This window comes from Gnatocerus cornutus, chromosome 4, assembly GCF_029298725.1.
Source record: "Gnatocerus cornutus isolate USDA-ARS CGAHR chromosome 4, icGnaCorn1.1, whole genome shotgun sequence".
Taxonomy (NCBI): Eukaryota; Metazoa; Arthropoda; class Insecta; order Coleoptera; family Tenebrionidae; genus Gnatocerus; species Gnatocerus cornutus.
The window spans coordinates 15,323,925-15,338,817 of record NC_142236.1 but is presented as its reverse complement, the minus strand read 5'-3'; the positions used below and the strand labels follow the sequence as shown (position 1 = coordinate 15,338,817).

Here is a 14,893-nt window from a genome sequence, read left to right as displayed (position 1 = left end):
ACCACCACTACACCCTTTGCACCCACACTGGAAAACAAATAGAGTTTAAAAAAAAACGAGGAATGCATCACCGCAGTGGAATGGTTCCAAAGTAAAGAAATTTTGCATTTTTAACCGAAGGATAAAGTGTTTATGTTTAAGATGGTGCTCTTCAGCTGGTAAGAAGAGACTGTTGGCCAAGTAACATCAATGGCTCAGAAGGTACCCATTCAAGGATGTTTTGAAAAAGTGCACTAGTTGCAAAAAAGGATTTGTGTAATCATGAAGTGGTGTACCCTTTGGAGCCGGTCAACTGTCTAAGGAAGCGATAAATGTTTGTTATGTAGAAAGTGAGTTTTATTTCTGTCTCATTAAACGTTTATTCTAAAAATAAAACATTTTGACGTCTTCAGGAATATTTTTTATAGATTTTAAATTCTACAGATTTTTCGGGTCAAAAGGCACAAATTGTATGGAGTTTTTTTAATTTGTGTCATCTTTTAGTCAATTTCTTTTGAAGCTTTAACGAGACTATGTGAATTTGCTCTTTGATTATTTTCGTTTTTTGTAGATGTTTTTATTTAGAATATTCATTGTTCTTATTGATTTAACTGTATTCTTTAATACATGTCTTGATCGTTTGAACCGTTAAGTTTTTTTAATTCGTTTAGCACTCATTCCTTCTAAAAATTTCATTAATTCAAAACTTAGGTACATTCGGAGTTGAGCAGATCTCTTGTAACTTTTGCAGATATGTGTTCACTTGTCAAAATCATATCATAAATATTCGGAGAAGTCCACTCAACTTCAAATATTGCTTTATTATTTTATCTAACTTTTCTGTATGTTCTGCAATGATGTCCTCCTCTGCGAGTCGACACCATTTTATTGGAACTTGTGGAGCGATGTTTATTATGACCTTTCTTTCTTGGGTAATTTTCTCTCTATCTTGTTCATCATCTAGTGTTAAAAATTTTTTGAAAAGCTCGATTTATTGTGACAGCATAAATCTAAATATTGTGTTCTAAATATTTACGTTTTGCAAATAGTCACTGTCTTTATGTAATAATCCTATCATTAAGTTTTTCTTGTAATATTTTTTTAAGTTTTCTATCACTCTTTAATCCATGGAAGTAACATTGATAAAAAAATATTGCAAAAATATTCCCATCCTTTTGTTCAAATGTAATGTTGCATTATCAAAAAATAATAGAGCTTTTGGGGGTAGTTCCGATTTCGTCAGCGTTTTTGGTATTTTTTGGTATTTTGCTTGTAGCAAAATTTGGTTAAAACGATTATTCGCTCAGTTTCACTTGAAGCATTGAAGGCTTCTTTAATTTTTAACTTTTTATGCAAGAGCTGAACTTGATTTAAGCACAAAGGTTTAGAAATTAGGGTACTTTCAGCAGCCCGTTTTTTCAAAAACGATTTGATCATGTAGCTGCTTAAAGGACAAAATTTTCAATGATGTTTTACATTTGACAACGTCGCGAACAGTTCGACGTTTTGTTCCAAGCCGCCTGACTAGTTCTGTTATTCTTTCCCTTACAGTGAATGCTTTTTAAAACTTTATACTAATTTATTTGTTAAATAGGTACTTGACTCCACTTTCTTGATCATTTACACTTTTGGCTGGAGCTTGTTATCGGTCGATTTATAATATTGCAGAAGCTATATTTAATAAAATCGAGTACGTCTTTACACCATTAATATCTTACTGTATTTAATACAAAATTTTATATAAAATTCAAATTTGTTTATAAACTTTTCTTAGTAGAAGAATTTCATTAATTTGTTATTTTGTGTTTTCACTTTGCAGCCCCATACTGCTTCTCTGTCGCAATTCTAAGAAACAAAGAACGTCAGTTCGAAATTATTTATGTAATTTTCTAGTGGTGCATTCCTGTTGTACAGATAAAAACTGACGTCTATTTAAGTGAGTTTTGCATAAACAACTCGATTACTTTCACGCCTTTTAAACAAATCACAATGAAAGTTTTTTTTCTTTTTATATTATTTGTGCTTTATTTCTGTAAGTTGTCATTTATCTTATTTAATACCTTCTTATGATATATCTTTAGATTCAGCTGAATCTCTCCGATGTTATTCTTGTGCCCAAGCTTATCACACTCCGACATATTGCGCAAAAATCCTTCCTAAAGACATGTATGAAGTGTGTGCCGAAAAAAATGCGACGTGCTTTCAGTCTATAGAGTGGTTTCAAAGTAAGTTTATTTATTTTGGAAATTAAAATAAATCTTTTTTTAGATGGTGCTCTTCAGCTTGTAAGACGTGGATGTTTTTCAAATAATTACTGTCAAAATTATCCGTATAAAAAAACAGGAGTTTTGAAAAATTGTACGAGTTGTCGAACAGATTATTGCAATGGAAGAGATGTCTACGCGCCTCGAGTACCGCCGCAGTGTGTACCTAAATTCGACCATTAAGTTGGTACAAAGTTACTCGTAAAATTATATAACTGTAATATTTTTATTGTTGTGTTTCGTAGGTTGTATGTAAATTTTTTCCAAAAGATTCATCTTTTTTCCAATACAGGAATAGAAATTGCTTTATAACGTAGATTACTGTCACTACTTACTAAGTTGTTTACGTACTTTCCAGTGCCATATCATCCTAATATTGTGAGTGCATTAATAATAATTGCATGCATTCCTGTCGTATAGATAAAAACTGAATTATTCATAAACAATTCGACTACTTCCACGTTTTTCAACCTGCTTACAATGAAAGTTTTCCTCCTGATTATCATCTTATTTGTTCCCTATTTCTGTAAGTTCCGATCTACGCACATCTGATTAGTTAAAATATAAAATATTTTGATTCAGCTGAGGCCTTTTTCTGTTACAATTGTTTCGGAGTTTATTACACTCCGACCCAATGTGGAAAATTACTTCCTATGGGATTAGAAACAACGTGCGAAGGAAATTCAACGTGTTTTCAGGCTATAGAGTGGTTCCAAAGTAAGTTACTGATAAAATGAAATATACCTTTTTTAGTTTTGAAAGACGTCACCTTATCTAAATGATTCCGTTAACTACCATTTGTGCGTTAAAATGCCTGTTTTTCCGCACTTGTTGGTTTTGTGAAAGATGAATACTGACTGAATAATTATTAGGTTTTAATAATACAGTTTTAGATGGTGCTTTTAAACTTGTACGGCGAGGATGCTTTCCAATTAATTACTGTGAAAATTATCCATATAAGAAAACTGGAGTTTTGAAAAACTGTACGACTTGCACAGGAGATTTTTGCAATGGAAAACAAGTGTACGAACCTAGAGTTCCGATGCAGTGTGCACCTAAATTCGACCATTAGAAATTTAGTTTAGATTTAGATGATGTGTCGTTGGTTTTGAATTACTATAATACATATACAGGGTCCGGCAACACTTGTGCCCACCCCCAAAATCGTCTTTAATTTTAAAGATAAAATTTTGAAAATTTGCATACGCTCATAGTTGACAAAGCTCTAGAAGTTGTAGAAAAAATTTGTTTGTTATCACGGCGACGCCAAAGAAGTCTAATTATTTAGCAATTTTTGAGTTTTTGCAAAAATTCTGGCAAATTAAATTTTTTTTTAACATAACTGTGATACAAATATTTGGGTATTTATTTTAAATCTAATGTAAATTGTGTTTAAAATTGGCGAAAGAAACGCTGATTTATCAAGTTAGTTTTTAAAGTTATGACGGCGCAGTGACAAACTACGTTTGCTCCAAAATGTCACTTCATTCTCTCGTATAAATTATTATTAAAATTTAATTAACTCGAGCATGAAATAAGACTTTTGTTACAATCTAAAGCAAACCAAAAGATAGATTACCTTTGTGACACAAGATGTTGACAGTTAAGTGTAAACGTAGTTTTCAATTTTGAGGTAATGAAATTGGAAACTAACTTGATAAAACATCATTTTTTCCTACAATTTTCAATATAATTAGCATTGAATCTAAAATAACAACTAAAATATTTTTCACACATTTATATTGAAAAAAAATTGTAAAATTATACAGGCTGTCCCAGAACTCGCGCCCCAGCGAGAAAGGGCTTATGGAGGCAACAATTCTGAACCAAAATTTTGAAACCATAATTTTTTAACTCAAAAAATAACCGAGATAAGACAAAAAAACTGTAGCCAATCCCGAAGCCGAACAGAATTTGAAAATTGGTAACTATGGACACATACTATCATCCATTGGTCAGTTAAGCATTAGATTCTCGTTGCCTAGGAAATTGGGATGGCCATTTACTCCACTTCTCGAATAGGTTTTTGGGATTGGTTGCCAACTTTTTATCAGTTCTCGAATACTATTAAACTTAGTCAATTTTTGTTTTGAAATTTACCATCTGCATTGCTGTCGGCACCCCTCCTTGCTCTCTGGGGCGCGAGTTCTGGGACACTCTGTATAACTGTGTATAATTGTTGTGTTTGAAAAGTTCTTAAGTTTTAAGCAACATTCTCTAACATGACTCTAAAGCATTTGTCTTGTTTCTTATTAAAATTATAAAAAGAATTCTAACTTAGTTAATGATCACCATCACTGACTAACAAGGGAAAGCTCTGACATGGAAAACTTAAAATCGCCTGATAATTTCTGTATGGAATCTGCTTTGTATATTATTAGGCACGTGCTGCGGCTTTTTGTGGTGGGGCTTCTATTTTAGAGAAAAAAATAATAATTAGGAATTTTTCACCGTACTATTTAATTTAATTTGCGCATTTTTAATTCTTACCTATAGCGGCCCTGCGGAAATCGCTCCGCTTTTCGATCCGAGTTTTTTGGTTCGAATCTTGCTAAGGAACATTTTTTTATTTTGTTTTTTTCACACTTTATTTTTTAAAATTTCAAGTTCTCTCGAGCTAAAGCAAATAGGCATGACTATTTCCTTCGAAAAATTTAAGCCAATCAGAAAGCTGCAATGTTTTATTTTCAACCAATCACGATCAAGTTTTAGCGATAATACTGCACTAGTGCAATTATCGATAATTTGCATTAGTGCATATTATCAGATCCGACATTTATGAATAAAATGACTAAATTTAAATTTTTATTTCTTTTAAGAGAATGAACAATTGTTAAAATTCGGAGTTGTCTCGTCCCAAATAGTACACATTTGATCAATTTCTTGTTCTGATAAGCTAGATGCACTCATTTTTCTTTTTTTGGGATTCTTTTGCAACTCTTTCCTCTTTGCATCTCTTGCAGTTCGAGCACACTCAGACGTGACGTCTTTAAATGGATCGAAAACAATGTTAAACTCATTATAATATTTTTGTTGCAGCAGTTTCGCTATTGTATTCCAAATTGTCTTCCCAACACCCTCTTTATATTCTTCTCCATTAGTCCGCCTCATTTGAAAGCGAAGTCTTTAAGAATTAGCGCCAGTTGCGACATAGAAGTTTCCTGTTCGATTGTGTATTTTCTTTCATCACAAAATTGTTCAAACTGTCTCCATGCGGAATCTCTTGACTTTTTTGTGTTCTGTGGAGTTAACTTGTCCACTGCAGCGTTTATTATTTGTTCTGTATTCTGCCCAAAACGCGAACTCATCTTGAAATTATTTTTTCACAAAATTGTTGTCACAACAAAGCCCTTGAATACCGATCAACGAAAATGTGATTACAGTCAAGAATCGTTTAAAAATTTAAAAGAAACCAATTTTTAAACCAAAAAATTGTTTAGAGTATCGATGAAATTTTTCTTAGGAAATAGTCTGCCAAAATACCCCCTCGTTCATGCCAAATTGCCTCCTAATTTTCTCGAGTGCACGAAGAAATTTGTCGACAATTTGACATGCACTCGGGATATTACTAATGAATATACAAGGTGTTTATAAATGTTTCTAGCATCAAGGGTGGCTCTGGAATTCCTGCCGTGCACTATTTTGCCGCTTTGTTTTCATAGTGAATATAACTATCTTGAAAATTATTTATAATGAAACTTACATTCATGATGTTTCAGTTACAGTTTTGTGTCCAAGTTTTTGATTTTCTGGTTTTAAACCACAACTAGAACAGTTTATTTCTCAAAATTAAGTTTGCTTCATGTTTGAGGTTAACTGAAAATGTCAGTTTAAAAATCGAAACCAACATTTGTAATGAGCGGCAAATTTCTTTGACATTTCATAGCCACCCTTGATGCTAGAAACATTTATAAACACCTTGTATTACGTTAGTAATATATCATTCTTTATAGCATGCGAGTTTGCGAATATTTTAAAAAGCAAAAACGTTCAGAAACTTTTTAAAAGTGACCTTACAACATTTTACCTTCGTTTATTTTTAATTTCCAATATAAAAAAAAATGTCAGAAGTCATATCAAATCAAATGTCAAAATTTGTGCAATAAGCATGGTTCACTAAATGGTTACTTTTTGCACCAAAATCTGTTTAAAAAAAACGCCCACTATTTGCATGATCATAGATAATAGCCATTTGTGCGACAATTGCGAAATGGCACCGTTTTACAACACGTGTGTAAATCTGAGGAGAAAACAAGATTTTTTTTTACAAATGCAAAATTTAAAGATATGTTCTTCAACTGACATAGTGACATACTTTTACGCACTCGTTTGATCACACTTACACATTATTGGGTAAATTTTCCTTTAATCTTTAACGCACTATTTGATATTGTGAATCTACAGCCTGCTATTATTTAAATACGATTACAAAAATTAAAAAAAAAAATAATGAAAAAATTAATTTTAAGAGTACAAACTAATAATTTTGAAATTTTAATAGCAAATTTATGTGTTTTAAAATAAGCAAAAAATGTTATTACTTTCTCATTTTTTTGTAAAATGGAAAATAAACTTTTTTTCTCTCTTGTGAACTCAATCCGGGGACATACCGTATAAAGAATCTCAAAAACCCATAAACTAGTCTGGTAAGACTAGTTCAAGAAAAATTTATAAGAAATTATAAATAATTATAGTTATTGAAGCATCTAGGGCGGTATGGTCGTTTTTCAAGGTGAGGGCAAAATTTGGAGACCGAGGGTTTATCCCGAGATCCCCAAATTTTACCCTCAACTTGTTAAACGATACCGCCCGTGAGGGTTATTACGTTTTTTGCACAATTAGGCCAATAAATCACGATAATCAACTGTGAAAAATTTAAATTTTATAAAAATAGTCGTCCTTAATTTCGTTGCCATGCTGTTAACCGCTGTCAATGTGCTGTCAGCAAATTTAGTCGTTGTTTTATGTAATAAAACTGTTATTCCTCAAGAACAGTTTTATGTAATAAAACTGTTATTCCTCAAGAACATGGGCCGAAATTTTGATGCCAAGAAATTTGATACCGTAATTTGCACAATTCTTCTGCCCTCATTCTCAAAGAAACGTAGTTGCGTAAATTTGTTGAACTTTTACTTTACCGCCCATGGTATCAAGTACTTATTTACAGTCGCGTGTGGAAACTTATATTTTACAGCGCAAAATCAGTTTGAAGCACGACGGCGTACCCGGATTGCTTTAATGATTGAACGCGGTAAAATGGTTAACGTACAAGAGTTGTATTAAACTGTTTGGCCGCAAAACTTTTAATTTAAATAATTGGGTTTTTCAAAATTCATGAGAACTGTCACATCTGACATTTATAAATTTCGTCATCTGTCAATTCTGTCAATTTTGCAGTTGGTGCACGAAAAGTACACAAGATAACGCAGCATAAAAAATGTTTTAATATCACTTTAAAAATAGAAATATTGTCTTAATTGATATAATAATTCAAGTAGATACCACTTTGGTGATCAATCTTCATTATGGTAAAGTGATTTTAATTTATAAACCCATCTGAATAGCAGACAATTTGGGCAATTTTTACCGCACGGCGTGTGTAAACGTCCAGGGCGCTTGTAAATATAAAGTTTCCGAAGATGTCATTTGAATGTTAATTTGACGTTTACAATTCATGAGGCCAAAAAAAAAGACTAACCGATTTGACAACCAAGTATTCGGTCAGTAAATCAGACATACCGCCTCCTGAAAACACGCTTGGAAAATTGATGAAAATGACTGATTGTGCAAAAAGTTGGTATGTAGGCAGACTAATTCACTTTCATTTGTTGTGTCCTAATGTGCATTGAAATTGAGAAATTGCTTAACGAAATTGACCAATCCCAGTAGCTGAACCACAAATAATATTAATGTTGCAAGGTTTCATAATTAAATCCTAAACAATTATAAATTGATTGGGTCAACAACATTTTCATAACTGACGTCTAATGTCAATTTGACAAATGAAAACCACATAATGTCAATTCTAAAAAAACTCGGTTATTACAACAAGAAACAGAACAGAAGGCCCATAGTGTAATAGTTACATCAAATGCTCGAACATACCACCATTATTTTAGACACACAGATGAGCTCGTCTATGCAAACTTTAACATGCATTTTTAATCATGTCATGCGTGATGCTATCCACAGCTCCCTGAATACGTTGTCTGATCTCCGCTTTTGTATTTAGCGGCACTACATAAATAACATTTTTGAAGTGACCCCAGAGGAATAAGTGAGCGGCTTTCGTTGACAGGCCATTCGCAAAAATCTCTTTTGACCGAATAATCCTCAGGGAGTAATTGTTGAACCTTGGTATAGTGGTACGGGTTCCTGCGATCAGTCGCGAAGATTCTTTGTACAGAAAATCTTTCGATGTCTAACTAGCGTGCCCCAGGTCAGATACTTTGCGTGGGGTTTTCATCAAAATGGCTTCATTTTCAACAGTTCTCGGTGCTCCATCAACTTTGCGCCGTCTGTCTAGCCCAAGCAATAACACCGAGAATCGTTTTGTTTTCCGGACCTGGAAAACGTTCTCGATACGTTCTTGCTGCTAACGCCGAATTTTGTTCACGCATTCCAAAAATAAGACACATTTCAAGGCATTCTGTCGCTGAGTACATCATGAGCCGTGTTAAGATATTTGTTAACACCAAACACCAACTAGGAAACCAACAAGCGAGGGAAACCTAAAGAAACGCCGTTGAGACACTCCACTTGGCTTTCCACTGTGTCAACTGTCCTTCCGCTGTGTCACTTCTCATTCAACGCTCATCAACCAGTAGTCTTTAACCCTCTAGTCAATTCCTTAAGTATGCTGAGCCATTTCTGCACCCCAAGTTCAAGGAGTTAACTAATTTATTGAAGTCTGTTATTCTAACGTCAATTAAGTTTACAGTGGACCAAATTGTTTATACAAAATTCAAAGGAGAAAATATAAACTGGTCTCTTAGCAACACGAGAGTTTATCTTCCAGACCAGTTTTACGCGGCCTTGTCATGTCTTTTCTCAGTTTCTGTTGGAGTTGGAACTTTTTTTTCAGCAATTTACACATTCACAGCTTTTTCCGATATGCCCGGTTTTCGGCTAGGCATGAGCTCTGGAACAGCCTATATACTATAAGGTTTCGACGGCCCCTGGCCTCTTTAAAAGTAACCGTAGAATCTATGAAATACAATTATTTCTATATTTTTGAATTTCTAAGATGCTGTTGTTGTCTAGCTTTAATTTTATTTTGTTATGTTTTTTATTTAGATTCATTTGTATTCTTTAAAACTATTTTAAGTTTTGTTTATTTTTCTACTTCGTAGAAATTTTCAGAACTTTCGTTTTAATTCTTTTTTTCTGTAATGGCCTAAATAAGCCGAAAAACAAGGTTAAGTTAATTATGTAGTGCAAAGAAGCTTTGGAGCCAAGCGCTCTTTTTCGGTTCGTTTCATTTTTTTCTGTCTTTTATTCTTTTATCTCGAATTTTGATCTCTTAAATTTTCTTATTTTTACCACAGCTAACGCTTTTTTTTTCTTTTAGGCACAGATATGATCCGCACAACTATAAAATCGGTTATTACAATTTTTACAAAGTTATGACACTGGAAAACAAAGAGAGTTTAAAGAAAACGAGGAATGCATCAGCGCAGTGGAATGGTTCTAAAGTAAGGAAATTTTGTATTCTTCACCGAAGGATAAAGTGTTTATGTTTAAGATGATGCTCTTCAGCTGGTAAGAAGAGATTGTTGGCCCAGTAACATCAATGGCTCAGAAGGACCCATTCAAGGGTGTTTTGAAAAAGTGCACTTTGAATCTCTGTGTATTGGTTCTTTTGAAGCTTTAACGAGACTAATTTGATTTGCACTTTGTTTATTTTTGTTTTTTGTAGATGTTTTTATTCAGAATATTTATTGTTCTTATTGATTTTACTGTATTCTTTAATACATGTCTTGATCATTTGAACCGTTAAGTTATTTTGATTAGTTTGGCACTCATTCCTTCTAGAAATTTTATTAACTCAAAACTTAGGTACATTCGGAGTTGAGGAGATTGATCTCTTGTAACTTTTGCAGATATGTGTTTACTTGCCAAAATCATATCATAAATATTCGGAGAAGTCTACTCAAGTTCAAATATAGCTTAATTATTTTATCTAACTTTTCTCTATGTTTTGCAATGATGTCCTTCTCTGCCGAGTCGACACCATTTTATAGCCACTCACTTGAAGCATTGAAGGCTTCTTTAATTTTTAATTTCTCATAGAAGAGCTGAACTTGATTTAAGCACAAAGGTCTAGAAATTAACGTACTTTCAGTCCGTTTTTGCAAAAACGATTTGGTCATCTATCTGCTTAAACGACGAAGTTTCAATAATGTTCGTTGACCAGCGCTTTAAAAATTTCAGTTTTTGATATAAATGGTTGTAGCTTTGTTGTACATTTGAGAATGTCGCAAACAATTTGACGTTCAGTTCTAAGCCGCCTGATTAGTTCTGTTATACATTCCCTTACAATGAATGCTTTATAAAACTTTAAACTAATTTATTTGTTAAATAGATACTTGACGCCACTTTCTTGATCATTTAGACTTTTGGCAGGAGCTTGCTATCGGTCGATTTATAATTTTGCAGAAGCTATATTTAATAAAATCGAGTACGTTTTTACATCATAAATATCTTACTGTATTTAACACAAAATTTTATATAAAATTCAAATCTGTTTATAAACTTTTCTTAGTACAGGAATTGCATTAATTTGTTATTTTGTGTTTTTACTCTGCAGCCACATACTGCTTCTCTGTCGCAATTCTAAGAAACAAAGAACGTCAGTCCGAAATTATTTATGTAATTTTCTAGTAATGCATTCCTGTCGTACAGATAAAAACTGACGTCTATTTAAGTGAATTTTGCATAAACAACTCGATTTCTTCCACGCCTTTTAAACAAGTCACAATAAAAGTTTTTTTTCTTTTTATATTATTTGTGCTTTATCTCTGTAAGTTGTCATTTATCTTATTTAATACCTTCTTATGATATATCTTTAGATTCAGCTGAATCTCTCCGATGTTATTCTTGTGCCCAAGCTTATCACACTCCGACATATTGCGCAAAAATCCTTCCTAAAGACATGTATGAAGTGTGTGCTGAAAAAAATGCAACGTGCTTTCAGTTTATTTATTATTTTGGAAATTAAAATAAAACTTTTTTTAGACGGTGCTCTTCAGCTTGTAAGACGTGGATGTTTTTCAATTACTGTCAAAATTATCCGTATAAAAAAACAGGAGTTTTGAAAAATTGAACGAGTTGTCGAACAGATTATTGCAATGGAAGAGATGTCTACGCGCCTCGAGTACCGCCGCAGTGTGCACCTAAATTCGACCATTAAGTTGGTACAAAGTTACTCGTAAAATTATATAACTGTAATAATTTTATTGTTGTGTTTGGCAGGTTGTAAGTAAACTCTTTCCAAAGGTTTCATCTTATTCCCAATTCCAGGAATGAAAATTGCTTTCCAACGTAGATTATCGTCACTACTTACTAAGTGGTTTATGTACTTTGCAATGCCGTATCATCCTAATATTGTGAGTGCATTAATAATAATTGCATGCATTCCTGTCGTATAGATAAAAACTGAATTGTTCATAAACAATTCGACTACTTCCACGTTTTTCAAACTGCTCACAATGAAAGTTTTCCTCCTGATCATCATCTTATTTGTTCCCCATTTCTGTAAGTTCAGATCTACGCACATTCAATTAGTTTAAATATAAAACATTTTAATTCAGCTGAGGCTTTATTGTGTTATACATATTTGGGAGGTTATCACGCTCCGACACAATGTGGGAAATTAGTTCCTATGGGATTAGAAACACCGTGCGTAGGAAATTCAACGTGTTTTCTGGCTATAGAGTGGTTCCAAAGTAAGTTACTCGTAAAATGAAATATACCTTTTTTTAGTTTTAAAAGAAGTCACCTTACCTAAATGATATCGTTAACTACCACTTCTGCGTTAAAATGCCTGTTTTTCCACACTGGTTTTATGAAAGATGAATACAGACTGAATAATTATTACGTTTTAATAATACAGTTTTAGATGGTGCTCTTAAACTTGTAAGGCGAGGATGCTCTCCAATTAATTACTGTGAAAATTATCCATATAAGAAGACTGGAATTTTGAAAAACTGTACGACTTGCACAGAAGATTTTTGCAATGGAAAACTATTGTACAAACCTAGAGTTCCCATGCAGTGTGCACATAAATTCGACAATGAAGACGTTGTGTCGTTAGTTTAGAATTACTATAATACATATACAGGGTGATTTTTAAAAAACGGCTGGCGTTGTAGAATTTTTATTTATAAACCGATTTTAAAAATTTTAAAAACAAATTAAATGGCTTTTAATCTACTATAAGCCGATGATTTTAGAATTGTTCTAAATGTCTTAGTATATTTTGGGCAATATTCAACTTTCTTATTTTAAATTGGGATCCATATTTTTTTATAATTTGGAAGATATTAATTTTCTTGATTCAGAAATGCGTAATTTGTTCTACTTTTCCAAAAAAATATTTAAAAAAAAAATATCAAAATTGAAGAAAAAATAGGCAATAAAAGTTAATAAAGTCTAGATGCGTGGTGTTAAATAAGACAATGCCGTTATTGTAATGTCAAAAAGCAGCAAATAATAGAAAAAACAAGTTTTCTTTCAACAAGATGAGGCTACACCTCACAATGCACGAATTAATACACAATATCGAAAAAAGTTTCGAAGAAAGATGGTTTGGAACCCATGATCTCATTTGGTGGCTAGTCAGATCACCAGATTTAACACCTGTAGATTTTTTCCTCTGGAGATATTTGCAAGATCTTGTCTATATTGTCTATATCACGCGTCCAAGAACAAAAGAAGTTTTAAGAGAAAGAATTGTGACAGCTTGTAGAGAAATTTCACCTGATACTCTTGTACGTTCCGTAATGCAAATTTCTCGTAGGTGGCAATTGTGCAGTGAAAAAAACGGGATGGCGTTCAACAGTATTTTAAATAAATTAGGTAGATGTTTTCACTGATGTGCAATTATTAAAAATTTGAAAAAAAGATTGCCAATTCTTTTTGTTATTTGCTGCTTTTTGACATTACAATAACGGCATTTTCTTACTTGACACCACGCACCTAGATTTTATTAACTTTTATTGCCTAATTTTTTTCATTTTTGATATATTTTTTTTAATATTTTTTGTAAAAATAGAACATATTACACATTTCTGAATTATGAAAATTAATATCTTCTAAATTATAAAAAAAATATGGGTGTCAATTTAAAATAAGAAAGTTGAGTATCGCCCAAAAGATACTAAGACCTTTAGAAAAATTTTAAAATTATCAGTTTATAGGAAATTAAAAACCATTTAATTTGTTTTTTAATTTTTTTAAATCGGTTCATAAATAAAAATTCTACAACGCCTGCCGTTTTTAAAAAATCACCTGTATTATTGAAAATAAAATTTACTATATGGATTCAATATTCCCAATTAAATTTGTCACTGATCTGCAAGATAATTATTTAATCTAATAACAGATATGACAGATTCTTGAATAAATATTACGCTTCTTCTTGGACAAACGCTAATTGTCAATTTCGATGACAGCCGTATAAAAAATAAGTTGCTATACGGTACGAAATCACATAGCATAATTTTCATAAAACCTTGATGTATTTATGTTTTTTGTTTTTTTTTCTAGGATGTACATATATCCTGTGTTCAAATAAAATAGAGATCAAAGTCACCTTTGACATGCTTTTGTCAGCGTGGAAGTATGTCTTTGATCTAAGCTATTTAAGAATGACATTAGTGACAAGTAATTAATGTGAAGGTCCACGAAGGAATTGTCTGCAACTGCAACACAGTTACCCTTAGCAGGATAGAGCAACTCCTCATTGCACACAAGAAACATTGGTCCTACTGAGAATGTTTTTGAGGTTAGAATTGGTGGCCGCAACGCTGCAAATCCTTGGCCAGCTACTTCACTCCCTGCGACTTGTCTCACACCAAAAACAACTTTCTCATAATTTGTGTTTAATTAATTTTTCGGGTCTGGGATAAAGTGGGGTTAGTCATTAATAATGTCAAGTACCATTTCAACATGAATCATGCGACATACGCTACGAAAAATTTCATAGGTGACCTGATCCGTTTTTCTTTTTGAACGCTCGATACAAATGTCTAGCGATTCTTCAAACTTAAAAAGGCTAATTTATTTGGCATAGGAAATGAGATATCGTAGAACGAATGTCAACAGTTGATAAGATTGTATTAAAATAATTTGTAAATTCCTAAACATCCGTGCAAGGGTTCGATTATTATCCGTGCATTACAAAAAACACAAATTGAAGACCAACTTCTCATTTTTTGCTTCCAATGTTAAGAAACTTAAAATTTGGAATTTTACAAGTAACAGTTAGTGTAGTTACTGTTACATTTCACTTTGAATAGTATAGTGTTCGCAAACATTAACACAAATGCTCGAAATAAATTCTTTTGCAATGAAAACCTTTATAATTAAGGAAACTGAAAACTTAAGCGGCAGAGAAAATTTTTGGACCAAAAAAGAAATAAATAAAA

At 32.5% G+C, this 14,893-nt stretch overlaps 1 protein-coding gene across 3 annotated transcripts; it reads left to right on the top strand.

Moving 5' to 3' along the window:
• Positions 1-1,925: 1,925 nt before the first annotated feature.
• LOC148176396 (uncharacterized) lies at positions 1,926-3,407 on the top strand. 3 transcript variants are annotated; one of them, XM_088034390.1, is made up of 5 exons: positions 1,926-2,011; positions 2,061-2,204; positions 2,248-2,769; positions 2,826-2,960; positions 3,137-3,407. In XM_088034390.1, exons 3-5 carry the CDS (start codon positions 2,724-2,726, stop codon positions 3,313-3,315), a joined length of 360 nt encoding a protein of 119 aa, XP_087890516.1. In that variant the 5' UTR covers positions 1,926-2,011; positions 2,061-2,204; positions 2,248-2,723; the 3' UTR covers positions 3,316-3,407. The 3 variants fall into 3 exon arrangements, with proteins under 3 accessions (XP_087890516.1, XP_087890513.1, XP_087890514.1); XM_088034387.1 differs by having other exon boundaries at positions 3,131-3,407; XM_088034388.1 differs by lacking the exons at positions 2,826-2,960; positions 3,137-3,407 and having other exon boundaries at positions 2,248-2,719.
• Positions 3,408-14,893: the final 11,486 nt, after the last annotated feature.